General features: G+C 42.4%; 1 protein-coding gene across 1 annotated transcript in view; it reads right to left on the bottom strand.

Moving 5' to 3' along the window:
• Rab2a (RAB2A, member RAS oncogene family) overlaps positions 1–12,420 on the bottom strand; it is a 64,019-nt gene extending 51,599 nt beyond the window's left edge. Inside the window, exon 1 of the mRNA NM_031718.2 lies at positions 12,173–12,420. Coding sequence (NP_113906.2) covers positions 12,173–12,218 — 46 coding nt within the window. The 5' untranslated portion in view covers positions 12,219–12,420. The remainder of the gene's footprint in view (positions 1–12,172) is intronic.
• Between the last annotated feature and the right edge of the window lie 3,723 nt (positions 12,421–16,143).

Below are 16,143 nucleotides of genomic sequence, written 5' to 3'. Positions count from 1 at the left end.
CCCAAGCACATACGTAAAAAGTCCAAGTATAGTGGCCTGTGCTTGTAAACCCAGCACTGGAGAGCTAAGGCCAGGAAGCGCTCTGGAGCTGGCTCACTGGATCACTCGCCTAATCAACAAGTTCCAGGTTAGTGAGATCCTTTTTCAAAGGATTCAAAACAAGGGAAGCTCCTGGGGAAGAACACCCAACATTATCCTGACCTTAAACACACACACCATCACAAAGCACAATGGAAATACTTGGATCTAACCCAACTCAGGTACTGGAAGATCTCAGCTACACTACTTTTGCTATGGTTCATGATAAAATGAATCCATCATGAGAAATTCAAACACTTTTCTCTTGCTTATCTGAAACATAGCTGGAGGGCAAAGTACCTGTGAGTCCAGTACCTGGGAGGCAAGGTGGCAAAATTGCAAGTTTGAAGTCTGCCAGGTTACACAGAAAAACCCCATCTCAAAAATAATATGGGGCCAATTAGACAAGATGGATGAAGCAAAGAAAAAAATAATAATATGGGGGCTGGAGAGATGGCTCAGTGGTTAAGAGCACTGACTGCTCTTCCAGAGGTCCTGAGTTCAATTCCCAGCAACCACATGGTGGCTCACAACCATCTGTAAAGAGATCCGATGTCCTCTTCTGCTGTGTGTGAAGACAGCTACAGTGTACTTATATATAATAAATGAATAAATCTTTAAAAAAAATAAAATGGAAAAAAGTGAGGCCAACTGCACTCTACTATAAACCTATTAAATAAAGGCTTCCAGAGTTGGGAAATAAAGCAAAAGTAGACATGGTGCTGCGTTCCTGTAACTTTAGACTACAAGGGACTGGGGTTGAAGGGCCACTGAGGACTTATGGTCAGCCTGGACTAAAGTAAAACACTGTCTCAAAATCAAGTAGTTTAAAAAGAAAACATCCTTTCACAATGCTATGGAAAGAAGGTAGATCATATATTATAACTATGGAATAAAATCTATTATACATAACCTATAAGAAGTATGTTAGGACATAAATGCTTTATTGTAAAGTTTAAAAGCTGTAAGCAAAATAAACTATTTTATGTAACTTACAGATTAAGCTAAGAACCAAAGAAGTAACATTAACAAAAACAAACTGCTAAATTAGGAAAATATAGAGTAGTTAATTAATCCACAGAATTAATGTTAAAATTAGCTTGTTAAATTTAAGACCATAAAATATACAGGGAGTTTAGATTAAACACCCTCAGACTTATGCAGGTCTTCTGGCAACATCTATAAAACTTCAAGTACAAATAGCAGCTGATCCAGAAATGACTTTTGACACAAATGTACAAATTACCATAACAACATTGAAGACAAAAGGTAAAGTGGCTGTGTGTGCTGGCACAGACCTTTGATCCCAGTGCTCTGGAGGCTGAGCATCACTGAGCGCCTTGGAAGCTAAGGTAGAAAACTGACAGAGACCGGGCCAATCAGATACTGCTGCTCAGAACTTGGAATCTTGAGAGGGTGCTACAACCCCAAGGGTCACCGGGAGAACCATCCACAGTTGCCACAGCACAGATGGAAGAGCCGGACAGAGTCGCTGGCACGAGCCCACCATCTTCTTAAGCAGGCTGTATGACAGACCCCACTGTGTCCTACTGTCCTCCATCATGTCCATTTTGAACCTTGGTTCTACTACCTTCCTCCAAATTCTGTGAACTAGCCAAGGTTTTTGCTAAAATCTTGTTTAAGGGGTTGGGGATTTAGCTCAGTGGTAGAGCGCTTGCCTAGCAAGCACAGGGCCCTGGGTTCGGTCCCCAGCTCCGAAAAAAGAAAAAAGAAAAAAGAAAAAGGAAAAAGAAAAAAAAATCTTGTTTAAGTAGAGCTGGTTTCTAATAGAACAGCACAGGGGTAGACTAAGAGCATCAGAAACAGATTTAATTATGATTTAACTATGCAGAGATTTTAAAAACTAAGACTTATACATGGTGTTACAAAGGATTCTGAAAAAAGTATAATAGTAATTACTGTACAATTCCATTGATGAAATTAGGATACAAGGATCAGACATAAAATTATTTGTTCTAATGTCTAACTGGTGGTGAGTCATTCTGTTATTTTAATCTACCGACTGAGGTAAAGTTTTAAGTAGCAGTGATTAGGGCCATGCACACTTTTACTTCCCCCTTTGAAACTGAGGGAATATTACTTTATCTAAACAGATGTGATAGCTCTACCAACAGATTCATTTTTACAAAACAGGTCTGTAAAATTAGCTACAAACCTCCTTCTTTAAAAAAAGGGGTTTAAAAAAAGGGAGAAATCCCTCATGTGATGTCTCATGGTTTCTATTGCTTTAATAAAACCACAAGCAAAAGCAACTAGAGGAGGAAAAGGGATTACTTCATGTTCTAGATTGTTGACACCCAATCTTACTTAAGGTGTTGTCACGTAATCCAGGGAAGGAAGGGCATGAACACAGGTAGGAACCTGGAGACAGGAAGTCATGCAGAGGCCATGGGGGAGCGCTGCCTATTAAAAGGCTTTGCTCCCTCATGGCTTGCTCTGTCTGCTTTCTTACAGTACCCAGTACCACCAGCCTAGAAGTGGCACCATGTAAAATGGGCTGGGCTTGCCCACATCAATTGCTAAGAAAATGCACTATAAACTTCCCTATAAACCAACTGTGTAGAGACCTTTTTCTCAATTGAAAGTTCTGCTTCCTGAGTGATTTTAGCTTGTGCTAAATTGATACAAAAGTAGCCAGCACATCATTAAAATAAGTACAGAAGTCCAGGGAGAAAGTTACTACTGCCCTACCACTGGTTTCCAAAGACTGGTAAAAACTGGGATATCTTCCTCTGATACTCTTTCCAGTCTTGGTAGTTCAGGGAGACACTTGAGACAGAAAAGAACCTTTTCAAGTTTATTAAATACAAAGGACATCAAGATCAAAATAATTTGTGATCATCTTGTTTTCAACTCAAGGAGTTAGACTGCAATCAGTAAACTAGTCTTTTTAAATAGGCAAGGCCTATCCCACTAATTTAATTTTAGGAAGTTCAATGAAGGGAACAATTAACTTTAAGTACTATTATTAGTAAGCCACTTTGTGGTTTATAAAGTACATGTATAGTTTTATATCAAGCTCAAAAGACAAAAAAACCCAGAGACGTATGTAAGTTTGGCATTACATAAGATGCAGAGATCTGAGCTTAAACAAGATCATACAGTGAAGATACCACACCAATCAAAATCTTCTAATTATAAATACTAACTCTTGAAAAGTGTCCAAGAGTGTGGTGTAGGCCAAAATAACCAGAGGGGCTTGTGATACCATTTGACTTCTAGATGCATAGCAGTTAATGCTAAAAATGGACAAATGCCTGTCTTCAACAAAGTTTATTTAATTAACAGTAGCTAATTAATTTTGAGTAAGACCTTGATATAGTCAGGCTTGCCTGACTTTTACTATACACCCTAAACTGGCTTCTAACTCAGAATGTTCCTGTATCAGCTTCTTAGATGTTGGAATTACAGGCATCTGTCAGCATACCAAGCATGAACACACTACTTAGAACAGCATACCAGCAGTATATAAATAAGAGACACATAATTGACACTTGAATTTCAAATACCGCTATGAAGTTAGAGGAAAAAAATGGGACTTATATCAGTTTTACAAACAGAAAATTCAGAAATTTATATTTTAGTCCCACAGAACAATAGCCTTTATAATGTTCTATAATATACAGGTGAAATATCTTGGCAAATGTGATATTCCTATTATTGCTTCCTGTGTGAGATATGTGAAAAAAGCCATATGCTTGTCATCTATGTCTTAATCCCTGTCTATCTAACAGTGTCACCTAGCAGCAGAAATAAATTTAAAATCTTCATTGATTACTATGTATACAAAACATTTCATTTTTCAAATTATAGGCTCAAAATACATTTTAAAATATTGTAATGGGTTATATAAATTACAGGAATCCTTGCAACTTGTCAAAATGAAGACAGCAACTGACCATGAAGTACTCAGTCCCAGCTGATAATATCCACAACATAATCCCTATACCTGAGGCTCAGGGAACATCAAGGAAGAAGGGAGTAGAAAGACTGGCAAGAGCTAGAGGACCAAGAACTAAACCTCCTGGTATGGTGAGAATATATGCAAGGCTGGGGTTGGGGAGAGAGAGACAGCAGAGACGGAGGATTCCTGGAACTTTCTGGCTAACCAGTCTAGCCAATCTGGTGAGCTCCAGCTTCATCAAGAGATCCTGTGTCCAAAAAGACAAACCTAGAAAAACCTAGGTGGACAGAAATGAAGACATCCAATGTTAACCTCTGAATTCCATGTGCATGCGTGCATGAATCTACACATATGTACCCACAGGAATAAATGCACACATACATTGAAAAAAATCACCAGTGGAGTTGTAGATGGATGGATGGACAAAAAGACTATTAACCATCTTAATATAAGGAGATTTATTAAACCATGTAGATACAAAAAAGGAAAAATGCCAAGTACAAGAAAATACACCAGAGGCTGGGAACACTAAAGACGAGCCGCAGCAAACCACTTAAAAAGTGGTCACAAAGAAGGTAAGCAGCAATGTCCTGGGGGCTGGAAAAGGAAATCAATATATCAGGACACACAGAGAGTAAACAATGAACTTGTTTGGTTTTTTAATCTGTATTACTTGGACACTAGGCAGCATGGTCAAATCTGGGTTGGTTTTAAAAACAAATGTAAGATAATTACGGAAATCATTCAAGGAAACAAGACAGAATCATAGTCACACACTGTGGTGGTCTGAATGAGAATGGCACCCATAAGCTTGTATGTTTGAACACTTGGCACCCAGTTGGTGGAACTGTCTGGAAAGGTTTAGGAGGTCTGGCCTTGTTCTTGTTGGAAGGTGGTGGGTGGGGGTGGGGTGGGGGTAGGAGCTGGGGGTGTGTAGGCTCTGAGGTCACAAAAGAAAGACATTCTCAGTGTTCTCTCAGTCTTTGTCTCATAGTTGTGGATCAAAATGTAACTTCCCGGCTGCTCCTGTGGCGATGCCTTTGCTCTGTCATCATGAACTCTAACACTAACTCTCTTAGACAGTAAGCCCAATTAAACGTATTTTTTTCTTCTTTTTTTAAAATTGGTTTTTCAAGACAAGATTTCTCTGTGTAGTCCTGGCCGTCCTGGAAGTCTGTAGACCAGGCCGGCCTTGGCCTCACAGAGATCTGCCTGCCTTGGCCTCCTGAGTGCTTGGATTAGAGGTCACTCCTGGTTTGTATGAGTGCAGATACTGTTTCTTTAAATAAAGGAACTAAAGGACTATGCTGCACCAAACAGCAACTCAACAAACCAAGAGATCAGCAAACTCACGAAAGACTTTGATAAGGAGCTTGGGAGACGCAAAGGAATCTTCACAATACAGGGGAAATGAGAGATTCTGGAGTCAGAAGGCCGGAGTCTAAAATCCAACTTAGTTCTGGGCAGTGTTGTACTATGACACTTCCTAACCCTCAACTAATGAAAACAGAGTGTCTCCATGGACACTTATGTTCAGATACCGTGAGTTACAAAAGCAGAGACACTGCCCTATACAACAGCACAGCAGCTAGATCTGGTGATGAGTGTTAAGGTCAGCACTTGAGCAGCTGAGAAGGCTGAACTGCTACAAGCTCCAGACCAGCATTGACTACATAATGAGACCTAGAAAGTAACATCCAACGACCAAAAGCAAAAACAAAACTCAAGACTGGGAGAAGGAAAGGTTATTTTGGTTATCCAGGTGGACTCATGTAATTATATGCATCTTTAAAAGTCTAGATTAATCAGACATGGAAGACAGAAGAAGATTTAGAAAGGCAGTGCATGGCCTGGCAATGGTGGTGCATAGCTTTAATCCCAGCCATCAGGAGTTAGAGGCAGGTGGATCTCTGTGAGTTTGGGGCCAAGTTCCAGGACAGCCAGAGCTGTTACATAGAGAAACTCTGTCTCAAAACAAAACAAAACAACACCAAAAAAAAAAAAGACCAAAACAAAACCAACCAACCAAAACAACAACAAAACCAAACCAAACAAAAAACCGACCTTCCCCAAACCAAACCAACACACAAAAAAGAAAGACAGGACAGAAGAAAAATGTGGACAACTGTCTGTTACTGCCTTTGAAGATAAGAGAAAAAAACAGTGCATGTACTCTCTCTATCCTATGAATATAGGTATGGTATATCCTATGAATATATGCTTATGGTTATGGATATGAAAAGTTGGGGAAAGCCCTCAAATGACAGCCATCAAAGAGCCCTCCAGCTACCGCTATTGGAACTAAGTTCTGCTGACAACCTATATGAGAAAGGACTTTCCAGAACAAAACCCAGCTTTGCCAAAGGCTTGACTTTTGCCAAGACTTTTGCCATACACCTGAACTGTTGAATGCTAAGATAAATTTATTTTATTTGAGCTGCTAATTTTCTGGTAGCATGTTATAGTAACAACAGGAAATTAATATATCCTATATTCCCCATTTACACAAAACTCACCAGTCTCTGTACCCTTTACAATTTCTAGAAATGAAGAATGGTGAATGCCATGCTGCGTGCCCAGCAAAACCTACATATCACACATTTACCATTCCTGGAAGCTCTGCCCTTGTCAGGCACATCCTGCCTTCAAGGAGTTGGCTGCAACAGCACAGCTATCAATGTTCATCTTCGCTTCCTCTCCCAATTTGCTCACAGACAAAGTCACTAATCAGCTGTCCCCCTGAAGATGAGAGTATTTAAGATAATTGGGAGAATCCTAACTTTATCACAGCTATAAAAAGCAAAATTGAGGGGGCCTAGCATGGTGGTGCACCCCTTTAATTCCAATACTCGGGAAGCAGAGGCAGGCAATCTCTATGAGTTTGAGGTTAGCCTGATCTGTACATCAAGTCCCAGATTATCCAAGATGTATAGTGAGGTAAAGGTAAAACTGAGGTAGGTGGGGATAGATGCCAAATGGGAAGGAAGCAGGCCACCAGTATTGAACAGCCCAAGGTCTTTGTACCACGATTACTAAAAATAAGTCTTTCTAAACATAGCTTACCTTTTTTCATCTGTAAAATGAAACCAAATGAATGTGTTGAAATATTCAAAGCTAACAGACCCAGTGGTACAAGCCAGTAAACCCAGCATTGAGGAAACAGAGACAGGAGAATCTTATGTTACAAAAGGGAGACCTTAACTAAAGATAAATAAATAAATAAATAAATAAATAAATAAATAAGATAAAAAATTGGGCTGTGCAAACTGGTACATGCCTGCTTTGTAATCCCAGCACTTGAGAAGACTAAGCAAGAAGATCATTTCAACATCATCCTTCCCCGTACCAAGAAACTGAGGCCTGCCCGGACTATATAAAATCTGTCTATAAAAACAAATGGCAAAAACAAAATTAACACAGGACACCCTCCCAAAAAAACAGACAGACAAACAAAAAAATAAGGACTAGATAAGTCTGTAATCCCAGCACTGAAGAACCAGGAGCAGAAGAATCATTTCAGAAATGAGAATCTATCTATCTATCTATCTATCTATCTATCTATCTATCTATCTATCTATCTATCTATCTATCTATGCAAGCGAGCAGGCAAGCAAGCAAAAGTGAATAGCCCTGGGGCAGACAACGGGGCACTGATTATACAGAAACCACAAAAAGCCTTAAGAATTCTTTATGGCAATCTACCACCCAGACAGTGCTAAGGTTGATGTGATAGAAAAGTCCATACAAACCAAGTCTTAGTATTCCTCAGGGATTACTTAAACAAAGAAAATAGTAAGAAAAGTGTCAATTTAGAAAAACTAGCATGGGGAGATGGCTCAGCAGTTAAGAGCACTGACTGCTCTTCCAGAGGTCCTGAGTTCAATTCCCAGCACCACATGGTGGCTCACAACCATCTGTAATGGGATCCGATGCCCTCTTCCGGTGTGTCTGAAGACAACGACAGTGTACTCACACACATGAAATAAATAAATCTTTAGAAAAATTAGCATTAAGGACCACCACTGAGCAAGTGAAAGAATAAAAAGTCACCATGGAACTAATAAAATACCATCTCAAGAGATGAAAGGACTCAAGTGCTCTGAATTAAAAAACAAGAAGTAAAAGAAGGTGACCTCCTGGAGTGGCAGCCCAGGGAAACCAGCATCTTTTACTAAGCAAAGAACAGCAGCTAAAATGTAGAGTATTTTAAAGCTTGGAAATAAGCAAAGTGAATGAAATCAAGTAGGTATGTTTAACAGAAAACTGGTAGTTAGAGGTGAGATGAAGAGGCTCTATGTGGCTCTGTCTTCTGCAGTACAGGACACAGCCTCCAAGCCTGAGGAGGAGCAGCCAAATGAAATTGCAGGAACTTTCCTGTGGTAGTAGGTCGTAGCCCATGAGATTTACACAAGGAGTCATTATTGCTAATTGAAAACTTCCCCAAACACTCCAAAACATGAAATACAGTTGACAGCCACTATGGAAACCTGGCTGGGCCATGCACACAGGAAGTAACATGAAGACCAATATTACCGTATTAAAACTTAAGAAAGAAAAGGGGATGCAGGTATAGATTACACTTGTATAACTTGCTTTTTGCATCCATTCATCTCCTAATCCAGCACTCAAACCATTCCACTCCACCAACAGTCCAATTTCTACTGAGTTTAACAGTGGAGACACCTCTGTGGAATCAAGACACCTTACTGCTAGGTGGCTCTTCCTCTCTGCAGGAAGAAGACCTCAGTGTGCTTTCCTCTTGGCTAAAGAAAGAAAGGTCACCACCCACTTCATTCCAGAAGGGCAACTGTCAGATCCCCAGGTGTCAATAGTTTTACATGTGAACCAGTGCACCAGAATAATTTTCACCAAATAAATAAGACCTTGCATTTTGGGGTGCATGATCTGTAATTCTGCACTGCAACTGTCTGACCCATGGTACAGCCATCAAACCTTGATATCAAAGCAGGAGTGTGGAGACAAATGAGAAACTCTGAGGAGTTTCTCACACTAGGAGCTTATTTATAAATGTATTAAGATTTAAATGTATTTGAGACTTTTTTTTTTCTTCCCTACGAGATTTCTTAATTTGGGGACTTAAGAGAGGGCCCAATTGTTGAGGGCACTTGCTGCCCTTTCAGAGATCATGGATTAGCTCCCAAAAACCATATATGGTAGCTCAACTCCAGTTCCAGGTGATTTGATATGACACCTTCTTCTGGCCTCTACAGACATCAGGCAAGTACATGGTATAAACACACACACACACACCCATACACACCCCCAACACACATGCATATACAGTATATGCAGTTACTCATGCACATACATAAAATTTCAAAAAATTAAGACTTCACAATTTTAACAGTTCAAATAATAAAATCTTGGACAAAGAGGACTGCATTCGTGATTAGTTCTCAAATCTCTAACCTAGGTCACCTAACCTGTGCTCATTATTTAACTTCAGCTCAAATGTTACCTCTGCAGTAAGAAGTTCCTCACAAGGTACACAAACTTTTTCACACAATAGTGAGAAGAAAAGCCTTCTAATAAAAAGGATCATTTAAAATCTAGTAGAGTGGGGAAGAAGGGTGGAGGACCAGAGAACGGGGCAGGCGAGGACAAGACCACTGTAATCCAACAGGGAAGGAAGAGAGTTGGTCAGGAAAGGCAGTTTTACCACAATCTAGGCAAAAGAAAAGGGGGCATTTTTAGCTGTGAGTAAACACAAGTGGCTTGTGGACTTTTGTATCTGGATGAGGGACAGAAGGATTGATGATGAGGTTAAAAACTCACAGATGTGTTCGGTTCCTGAAATTGGCTTTTTCTGATAATTATTATGTACTTACATTACTCAGCTAGGCTTGCTCAAAGCAAAAACACTTTACACTTTATAAATCGCATTATACTTGTTAGTACACTCTATGAAATAAAATGGTAGAAATTTTCAAGCAAAAGCACTAAGCAAAAAGGTAGCAGAATTGGAGTTAAAAATTGAAATTATTAATGTATAGTAGTCGAAGTATAGTCCATTTGGCTCCTGATTAACGTAGTTAACTATATAAGGTCTACCTTTGACTAGGTTCATCCTAACGCACAGAACCATACAGCAAACCTTTTCTACCCTCAAGAAGTACATAAGCAAATGCAGATGCCCACACAAACACCTATAAAATAAGTCTGGAATAAACATCAGGAAAATGATATAAATTGAGAACTATAATCCAGAAAATAAGCACTCACTTCTAACCAAGGTACCAGGAGAATACTGGTGTATATAAGAGGTCAAGAGATGTTGATTCTGCAGGCATTATGGAAGGCCTGGGCAAGGCTTTAATTAAAAGACTAACAAAATTTCATAGGGAAAGATAATGGCAGAAGGCAGGCCAACAGAGGGAGAAGGACCGACAAGACAAGCCTCAGAAGGCAACAGCAAGGTGATGCGGTAGGAAAGAATGCTAGAGAAGCAGGAGGTACTTCAGTTCACTGAGGATCAAACTAAAAAGGCAAAGGCATATGAAAGCAAGAGCTTGCCTCTTGACAAGGTAGTTCAGGGTAAACTGATGTTAAACTACACTAGATAAACTGGAGTGTGGACGAAGTGTTACCCTACAGCCCAGTGTCAAGCAGTCAAATGCCAGAACTAGGTCAGACCAGAATGCCAAGAAAGTGTCTTCCCTTCTAAGGCACGCACAGGGACTGTATTTGGATGGGGACGCATTTCCTGAGAACACAGCACCAGCTTGGTAGTATCTGTCCTCCCATTACTCCCTGCACATTACTTTGTCAATCCACAATAGATCCCTCATCAAAACAGGATACCTTGCAAATTCTCAATCTAAATTGTGCTGCTGCTCAGACAACCAAGTGCTTAGTTACTCCCGTTTCACAAACCCAGGCATATTGCAGTTAATCTGACATCTCCAATTTTGCTTTTTTATAACTCAGTGCTTTTATTTTAGATACCACTTTCCCAGTTTACAAAATATGGCTTTACCCAGTACCTTGCATAGAAAACTATCCAGTTTCCTTACACACACACACACACACTCACATCCCTTGCTGAAAAACTGTATTTACAGCAGGAAGTTTTTATTGGGCAGCAATCAACATACTTCCAGAGTTACTTATAGAACCTGCTACATCATAGGGCAACCTCAAACCTGCTTCTACATTTACAAAGTTGTGTAAGGGGTCTAGGTTGTGCAACAGTCAGCACTGAAATCAGACTCTGATGTATTAATAGTTTTAACACCTAAACAAGCTTTACGTTTATTATTAGATTCGAAATGAGGCCCAAATCGCAGGTATTCAAAGTATTTCATGAACAGCTTGCTTATTTGCTTGAGAAACTTATTAGGATGCTATTTTTAAGTGGGGACTGATTTTTTTTTCTTTTTGCTACAAATGTACACGAGGTCACTTGAAAATTAGCAGTTGTGATCTTGGACTTGACACAACTGAAAAAAAGAAAAAAATCAGTAGTCAGTCAGCATACCCACTGTATGCTCACACCCAGAGCACTGACCTGCCTTGCATTACTATCCAATCAAATAATCCCAGCATACACGTGGCAAAAGTCGCCGGAGTCTACAGTGCTTTAATGACCCCGAGAAGAATTGCCCTGCCACTGAATCATGTGACCTGACTTATTAGGACTTGGAGGTTGAGGATGTTTCAAAAAAAAAAAGATTTTTTTTTTCCTTTTTCAATTTTTTTTTCTCCTCAACAGGCTGTCCCACTTCAGGGTGCGCCTTGCCAGGGCCTAGACGGAAGCGTGCAGGTCGGGGAGGTGGGACCAGGGAGAAAAATCCGGACTGGGGCCTGTCACGCTCTAATTCGCTCGGCTTTTCTCTCACTCCCCGGGCCGCAAAGACAGTCGAGGCGGGGCCCCGGGGACAGCCATCCTGCTGTCACACTCTCCGGGAGTGGCAAACGGCTGCCGCTGGCTGGGCTGCAGCGGGCCCGGGCGAAGCGGGGAAGGCCCAGCCAGGCCGCGGCCGCTCGCAGCGCCCACGTCACCAGCGCCAGCACTGCGGAAATGGAGCGGCGGCCAGGGGACCGAGGGAGGAAGGGAGGCGCCGCGCCGCCCGACCCGTGCCTACCGGCGCCACCGCCGTTTGCCCCTCCTGCCCGCTCTGGGTCTCCCAAGCCCGCCGCCGGCCTCACCTGTGTCGCCGATGATGATGTACTTGAAGAGATAGGCGTACGCCATGGCCGCGGCCGCTCCGTGCCAGGCTCACGGCTCCTCCTCCCGCTGTGCGCCTCCTCCGCGCCCTCACCGGCGCCGCTCGGCCGCGAACCCGGGCCCCGCCCGCCGTCGGTCGCCGTCAGAGCCAGCAGCAAGGGCCGAGGGGCAGCGGGACGAACTGACAGCGCCGAGCGCGGATCGCAGCGGCCCAGCCCTTCGGAACAATAACAGCCGCGGCGCCTCCGCCCCGCCTCCGCGCCGACCCGGAAGTGCTGCCGCCGCCGGCGCCGCCGGAGGAGAGGGGAGGAGCCGCGGCCGCGCCCTCCGGTCGGAGTCCCGCCTACCCCGGAGCCCCGCCCACCAGGCTGGGTGTCCGGGAGTCGCGAGGAGCCCAAGCAGGCTAGGTTCAGCTCCGCTCTTTGTGTGTGTGTGTGTGTGTGTGTGTGTGTGTGCGCGTGTGCGTGTGTGTGTGTGTGTGTGTGTGTGTGTGTCTGTCTGTCTGTCTGTCTGTCTGTCTGTCTGTCTGTGTGTCTGTCTGTGTGTCTGTCTGTGTGCGTGCGTGCGTGCGTGCGTGTGTGTGTGTGTGTGTGTGTAGTGTTTGGGGAAACTAAATCGGGAGCTAGTAATTGTGGTATGCCCCTATAATGGAATACTATGCTGTTATGCTGTTCCTTAAAATATGTAAAACAAAAAAATCTGTATAAATATTGAAGTAGATATACCTTTGCATGCCATTTATCAGACCATAATTCTAAGTGCCGTGTTGTATATTCATGTAATGTATACGATATGTAGCTTAATCGTGTTCTGTATATGTATTGTATGAAACACTGAAATAAATACCTGATATTAAGTTACACGATGGAATTGATAAGAAGTGTATGTGTGTGTGCAGTTCAAAGTTTTTGCCTTTGACTCTATCCTGTATATATTGTTAGTGGTACCAGCAAGAAGCAGACTTAGTTCTTTAAAAGCCCAGGTTTTGAAGAAGGTGGAGGACAGAGTTTAACTATCTAAACAGTTTTCTGGAGAGATTGCATCTGAACCAGTTACCGGAAAGCCTGTATCAAAAGGACAAAGGTTATTACAAGCCTGCCATGCATTTATAATCTCAGCCCTCGGGAGATAGATAGAGGAAGGAGGGTCAGGAGTTCTAGATCATTCTTTACAACACTGAGGGGTCAAACAAGGGACCCTGTCTCAAAAAAATGTGTCCTGAAAATGAACAGATAAAGCACCTGCCAGGCAAGCCTGTCTTGAGTTCATTCTCTAGAAACCACAATGGAAGGACACACACACACACACACACACACACACACACCACACATCACACCACACACACCACACACACACACACCACACACATACCACACACACAAAACACACACACTACACACCACACACACACCACACACCACACACACAAAACACACACCACACACCACACACATACCACACACCACACACACACATCACACACCACACACACAAAACACACACACTACACACCACACACACAGACACACACACACACAACACATACACACATACACACCACACACCACACACACACCACACACACACACCACACACACACACACACACAAAACACACACACCACACACCGCACACACACACACACCACACACACACACACACACAAAACACACACACCACACACCGCACACACACACACACACACACCACACACACACACACCGCACACACACCACACACCACACACATACCACACACCACACACACACATCACACACCACACACACAAAACACACACACAAAACACACACACCACACACCGCACACACACACACACACACACCACACACACACACACCGCACACACACCACACACCACACACATACCACACACCACACACACACATCACACACCACACACACACTACACACCACACACACAGACACACACAACACATACACACATACACACCACATACCACACACACACCACACACCATACACCACACACACACACAAAACACACACACCACACACACACACACCACAACACACACACACAGCACACGTGTGCTCGGAATAAAGCGGAATGGTGCTCATGGATCTGTTCAGGGAATTTAAGAGTTGTGTAAGGAAGCTAATTTAGTGCTTCAAACCCTCTTCTGTTGGCAACAGAAAGAAACACTGCTGGAGGAGGAATGAGTGGGCTTTGCGGCCAGCCTCCTGCTGACTGTCATTGCTTTCCTTTAGGAATCTGCCATTCTGTGATTATAGATCATGGCATCATGCTAGGACGAGTGAAGTTGGTTGCTACTTCATTTGCATCACTGACAAGCAGAAACCCACTAGGCTTTTCTTCATTACGTGGGACGTGGTTTGCTAAAGGTTCAGGAATTTGATGTGAAAATCTGAAAATCTGGTCCACTGGTCTTTAGGGCCTTCCCCGGGTCCTTCAGGTTTCAGGCTGTTTTGCCCTTCCTATCTAATTGACTTCACCCAAGTCATCTTTTCTGAGACTGTTCAGAAACTCAGGTCCTTACTCTTAGAGTGTGGTCTTGACTATCTCAGTCCCTGAATGACAGTTCTCTAGAATGTCTGTAAGAGTGTATCCTCCTTTGGAATCAAGAACATTCCCTAGAGCAGACAGCTAAGGGAAGACAAGTTGCCTGAGTCAGGCCATGTAAAGCTATACACATATGAAGTTTATATAGGAGTCCCAAGGGAAATTATGAAGGGAAAGAATTAGGTATGCAGGAAAAAAAACCCAGAAATATATACACAGTGCTAGAGGCAATGTGGTATAAAGAGCTTAGATTCACTTTTTCTTTTTTTTTCTTTTTTTCCCGGAGCTGAGGACCGAACCCAGGGTCTTGAACTTGCTAGGCAAGCGCTCTACCACTGAGCTAAATCCCCAACCCCATAAAGAGCTTAGAAAACCTGGCTTCTGGTCTTGGCTCTCTCCTGATTGGATGACTGTGACAAATTGTTTTTGCCTCTCAGTGTATGGATCTGTACAAGGCTGAAGTTGGTCATTTAGGAGGCCTACTTTACCTTGGAATTTGCTCGGCTGGGTGTCTGTCCATTCTCCAGATGTAAACGTACCAGTTAAGGCATAACCCTCCCCCTCCCCGCGAGGATACCAGGGCCACAGGCGTCCCCGGTATAGTGTTCATGTACAGGGCCGTTGTTTTTTTTATGCACAGAGATCGCAGTGGCCAGCTTCAGCACAGGAGTATGATCAAATCAGAGTGGGGACACGGTTTTCTTTGTTTTTGAGTGTTTTGCTAGATTATTGTGGACCTCTTCTGGTGTGTCTAAGACAGCTACAGTCTACTCATATACATTAAATAGATAAATAAATCTTTAAAAGGAAAGATCAAGCAAGTTTTGGAGCTGCTCATTGTGCTACCCACCTGTAATTCTAGCACATCAAAGACTGAGGAGGAAGCGTGGATTGGAGGCCAGTCTGACCCCGGTCTCAAAAAGAGGGCGGCGTTCTTCCCTCTATGTTTTTCTGTCCCTTATAATAGTATGTTTTATTTTCTCCAATCATATACATTGCCTTGAATTTTCTTGTAAGGAGGGATACAAACACATGCCATTTAAGACATTTTAGTTAGCTTATAAAACCCAAATGTACTTTTCAATAAAAATTCCCCAAACTAAGTGTTAATAGACTTCCTGGGATTTTCCACTTGAATTTGATTTTCAGCTACTTTTGTTCTCATAGGAATGAGCTCCAGTCACCTCAGCTCTCAGTCTTACATCATATCTGGTGGCTTGAGGGTTGAAACTGTGGGATTTAAAGATATTCTGACTATGTGTTTAAATAACTCCTTGTTCAAGTTTCTTTAACATTTAGAAGTATACTGTTTTTGAATTTTGTAGTCAGTGTCCCAACACAAATTTTCGGCCTCCATTTTCTCTGGTTTTTGAATCGAGAGATTCTGAG

Source organism: Rattus norvegicus, chromosome 5 (genome assembly GCF_021556685.1).
Source record: "Rattus norvegicus strain SHRSP/BbbUtx chromosome 5, alternate assembly SHRSP_T2T, whole genome shotgun sequence".
In the NCBI taxonomy this organism is placed as follows: domain Eukaryota; kingdom Metazoa; phylum Chordata; class Mammalia; order Rodentia; family Muridae; genus Rattus; species Rattus norvegicus.
Note: the sequence above shows the minus strand (reverse complement) of the source record. Positions and strands in the feature narration are given on the sequence as shown.